Source organism: Octopus bimaculoides, chromosome 9, assembly GCF_001194135.2.
Source record: "Octopus bimaculoides isolate UCB-OBI-ISO-001 chromosome 9, ASM119413v2, whole genome shotgun sequence".
NCBI classification, from domain to species: domain Eukaryota; kingdom Metazoa; phylum Mollusca; class Cephalopoda; order Octopoda; family Octopodidae; genus Octopus; species Octopus bimaculoides.
Window position 1 is genome coordinate 75,502,661 of NC_068989.1, and position 4,454 is coordinate 75,507,114.

At 37.4% G+C, this 4,454-nt stretch overlaps 1 protein-coding gene across 2 annotated transcripts in view; it reads left to right on the plus strand.

The window, feature by feature from the left end:
• LOC106869760 (ras GTPase-activating protein 3) overlaps positions 1 to 4,454 on the plus strand; it is a 214,418-nt gene that overhangs the window by 199,054 nt on the left and 10,910 nt on the right. For both annotated transcript variants that reach the window (XM_052970794.1, XM_052970792.1), the window contains exons 21-22: positions 2,679 to 2,768; positions 3,879 to 4,036. In XM_052970794.1, the coding sequence (XP_052826754.1) occupies positions 2,679 to 2,768; positions 3,879 to 4,036 (248 nt within the window). The remainder of the gene's footprint in view (positions 1 to 2,678; positions 2,769 to 3,878; positions 4,037 to 4,454) is intronic.

A 4,454-nucleotide genomic window follows, 5' to 3' on the forward strand; every position in this document is an offset into this window, starting at 1 on the left:
GATGATATATATATATATATAGTGCTGGTGCCAGGTAAAAAGCATCCAGTCAACGCTGCAAAGTGGTTGACATTTGGAAGGGCATCCAGCTGTAAAAACCATACCAAATCTGATTTCACCTATGCTTTTGCCATGTAAAAAGCACTCAGTCCACTCTGCTGGGTGGTTGGTGTTAGGAAGGGCATCCAGCACTAAAGACTATGCCAAAACAGACACAGAAGCCTGGTGCAGTCTTCTGCCTGGCTGGCTCCTGACAAACCATCCAATCCATGCCAACATGAAAGATGGACATTAAACAATGATGATGATGATGATGATGATGATGATTATTATATATACAGGTGCGGGAGTGGCTGTGTGGTAAGTAGCTTGCTTACCAACCACATGGTTCCGGGTTCAGTCTCACTGCATGGCACCTTGCTTCAAAACATGTGAGTGTTGGCGACAAGAAGGGTATCAAACCATAGAAAATCTACCTCAGTAAATTTTACCCCATCCATGCAAGCATGGAGAATAGATGTTAAGACAACAACAATAATGACAGCAACGATGATTTCCTTATGTTGTATTTCTGACGGTACCACTTTTACATGTTGACAAAGTGTATAGCAAATGTAGTCGTTTGTGCTAGATCAAGGCAAGCAAAAAGATGTAGGGCTTGTCCAAGGTCACAACCATCAGACCAACAATAAAAACTGTGGAAACTATGAGTGTAGGAAATTTTACACTTAGTCATTAAAAAGAGTTATTCTGACTGAATTAGTCATCTGGTTAATTTGTTACCCAATATGTTGAAAAAGTATACAATTTTTTAACATTAAATTTTTTTTTTCTTTTTGTTGCTAGCATTTGTTCACAAAGGTTCTATTGTTATAATACAGAACACTTTATAAATAGATAGACTATGAAAATTCAGTTTTACACCTATACTTTATACTTGTTTCAGTCATGTAACTGTGGCCATACTGGAGCACTGCCTTGAAGGGTTTTTTGTCGAACAAATCAACCCCAGGAATTATTTTCTATGGCCTAGTATTTATTCTATCACCATCACTGGTTATCAAGTGGTGGTGGTGGGACAAACACAAAGACACACACATAGATACATCATCATCATCATCATCGTTTAACGTCCGTTTTCCATGCTGGCATTGGTTGGATGGTTTGACTGGGGACTGGCAAGCCAGGAGGCTGCACCAAGCTCCCATCTGATCTGGCAGTGATATATGTATATAAAAAAGAATATAAAAATGGGATAAGAATGCAACAGGTGACAAAACATCCAGACAGTTGGATGATACAAAAAGGGATCCATTCACAAGTATACATTTGCCCAAGGTGTCAGGCAGTGGGACTGAACTCGGAACCATGTGATTGGGAAGCAAGCTTCTTACCACACAAGCACGCCAGCGCCTATATTTTTGTCACTAAATGTTAAAATATTTATCACAATTAGTGATATATTTTGTCACTTGAAAGCTCAGGATTTTTTAAAGTGCAATTCACAGAACTCCTGGTTTCTGCGAAAAAAAAAAAAAAAAAAATCTCAGAGTTTTATGCGTTTGTTTTTTAATAATATTTAGTAAAAATCTATTTTGTAAAAAAACAATCGTTTCTATCACTTACAAAACATAATTTTTGTGTGAATTGTCTCACGGAAACAGTTTTTGTTTCATCTAGTGACTTATTAAAATTAGAGTAGTTCGGGTTGTTCGTAAGATATAGGCATGAGTTCCGCTGTTTCTTTGTAAATCGTCCAAGAGCTTCATAACAAAAATAGCTGAAGGACTGTCGACCTGTTTTGTCGGCACGGTAATAATTTTGTTTAAGGGATGCTACTCAAGAGTTATTTCCCCTGTTATTTCTTTTGTTCAATTGTGAATTTTAAATAATGCGTTGTAAATCGAATGGGAATTGATAATAATTAACCAATAATTATACAATTATACATTGATTAATAGTGTTTGTGCAGTTGTAGTTAATAATTTGTAAAAATACAAGATAAGAAATTATTCTTTAAATATCCCCTCAATTTTCGAGCTGGCAGAAGTGATGGGGGAAAAAAATGGATGTTTCTGGGTAAGAGGTAGGTGCCTCATTTGGGAAGCCACAGACAGTGACTTATTTGCTCCCTCCCACATCCTAGATGCTGCAGTAAATGGGAGGGTCACTGCTTCTGTAGCTAAATGGAATAAAATCCTAAACTATCTGGACTTGTCAGTGAACCATTTCTTCTATCCTGTGGCATTTGAGATGTTTAGAAGAACTAGGCTATTGACAGTGAAGTTCTTGCTGTCAGTGACTTGCCTTTCCAAGGTATTAGGTGATACCCATGAAGGTACTTAGCTGTCCCAATGCCTTGCCATTGCTGGCGGTAATGTCACAAAGGATTTTGGCTTGCTTCTATAAGTTCCATTGATCCATATGGTGTATGACCAATCGATGCACTTAATTTTGAGTTGATGTTCCTTTTCTTTTTCTTTTTTTCTTTCTTTGCTCATGGTTGTATTTTTTTCAATCTTTGATTTATATTCTAATGTGAAATATGTAATTCACTATGTATGTTGTAACAATAAATTTTCACGGAAAGATAGAAAAATTAAATCAAACATGTTTCTTTTATATATTCAAAATATGATACATATAAATGTTTCTTTTTTGTTTTTGTTTTGGCCCAGGCTTGAACTATTAAAGCAGATCTGTAATTCCAATAAAAATAGATTAAAAAAGTACCACCCTGCTGCCTATATTGGTAACCATTGGTTATGGTAAGTTTTCTTTGAGTTTTATCTAGTTCTAATAATTTCCAGTTCTATCCTGTCCAACTCAATGTTTTAAATTTAGAAATAATGCATTTCTAAATCTCTCAGAGAGATTTATGCAGCAGTGATACGATGAAGTAGTTGTATGCTGTCAACTTAATGTGACAGTCCCATGAAGGTAATAATACTACTGTTGGTTAGACTTAGGAAGCTGCACCGCTTCCTGTTGGCCTCGACACATTTCCTGTGTCCTTATGTTTACAAGGCGGGGGTGGGGGAGACAAGCACCTCCACCCAGCTAAGCCTGCATCTAGAGACATGTTTCTGAGTCTTTGCTCGTCATCAATCTGGAGTAGCATGACCTGCTAGTCGAAGATGCCTGTCAAGCTCTTGTAAACATATAATAATTCTAGTGAAATACATTCACTGATTTCAAATTTAGAAATAATACATTTCTAAATCTCTGAGAGATTTATGCAGTAGTGATACGATGAAGTAGTTGTATGCTGTCAACTTAATGTGACAGTCCCATGAAGGGAATAATACTACTGTTGTTTAGACCTAGGAAACTGCACTACTTCCTGTCGGCCTTGACACATTTCCTGTGTCCTTATGTTTACAAGGGGGAGACAAGCACCTCCACCCAGCTAAGCCTGCATCCAGGCTTAAACATAAGGATACTTGTTGTCAGAAGTGTGTTGCTAGAAGCTTGTTAATTATTCTTTGTGTTTGTGTGTGTGTGTGTGTGAGAGAGAAAGAGAGAGAGAGAGAGAGAGAGAGAGAGAGAGACAGACAGACATAGTGTGAGAAAAATGTGAGAGAGAGAAAAAGAGAGAAAAAGAGAGAGAATGAGTGATGCAAGGGTAATGAACATGTTTGAATGTTACTTGATTTATGAGACTCCTATTTTTGTTCAGTCAATAAGAAATTAGCTTTAAGTAATGTCAAGACAAAATTAGCTGTGGTATTTCTGATGATGATGATGATGACGCCAACGCCGATGACAGTGGTTGCGGTGGTGGTGGTGATGTTAGCGATGCTATTTGAGTTTATTTATGTAATGAAACCTATTCCGTCTACCAATTTTTTGCGTCTTCATTCTCTTCCATTTGACAGTTGTAAGCACACAGACTATAATGCTGAAGGCTGCAAACCCGTGTCTGGGGGACTGCAAGTGGTAGAGATCCAAGTTGATAAGATAGATGCTGACCGAGAAGTGGAAAAGATCCATTCTTTGTACTTCACTGCCATGGACAAACTGGAAGGAATGCAAGGTAAGAAGAATGGTTCTTTACCCTACATTGGATGAAATAAATCTGTTATTGCTCCAGCTTTTATTTTTTGTTGCTGTTGTTGCTCTTTTACTTCCAATGAAGTAGGTTATTTTTTTCCCTTTTCTCATATTCTTTTACTTGTCTCAGTAGTCATTTGACTGCGGCCATGCAGGAGCACTGCCTTAAAAGGGTTTTTTGTTTGTTTTTAGTTTAAGAAATCGATCCCAGGAACTTATTCTTTGTAAACATAGTACTTATTCTATCAGTCTCTTTTTGATGAACTGCTAAGTTACAGGGATGTAAACACACCGACCTCAGTTGTCTACGATGGTGGCGGGACAAACACTGACACAAATACACAACCACACAAATATATATATACATACACACACACACGACAGGCTTCTCTCAGTTTCTG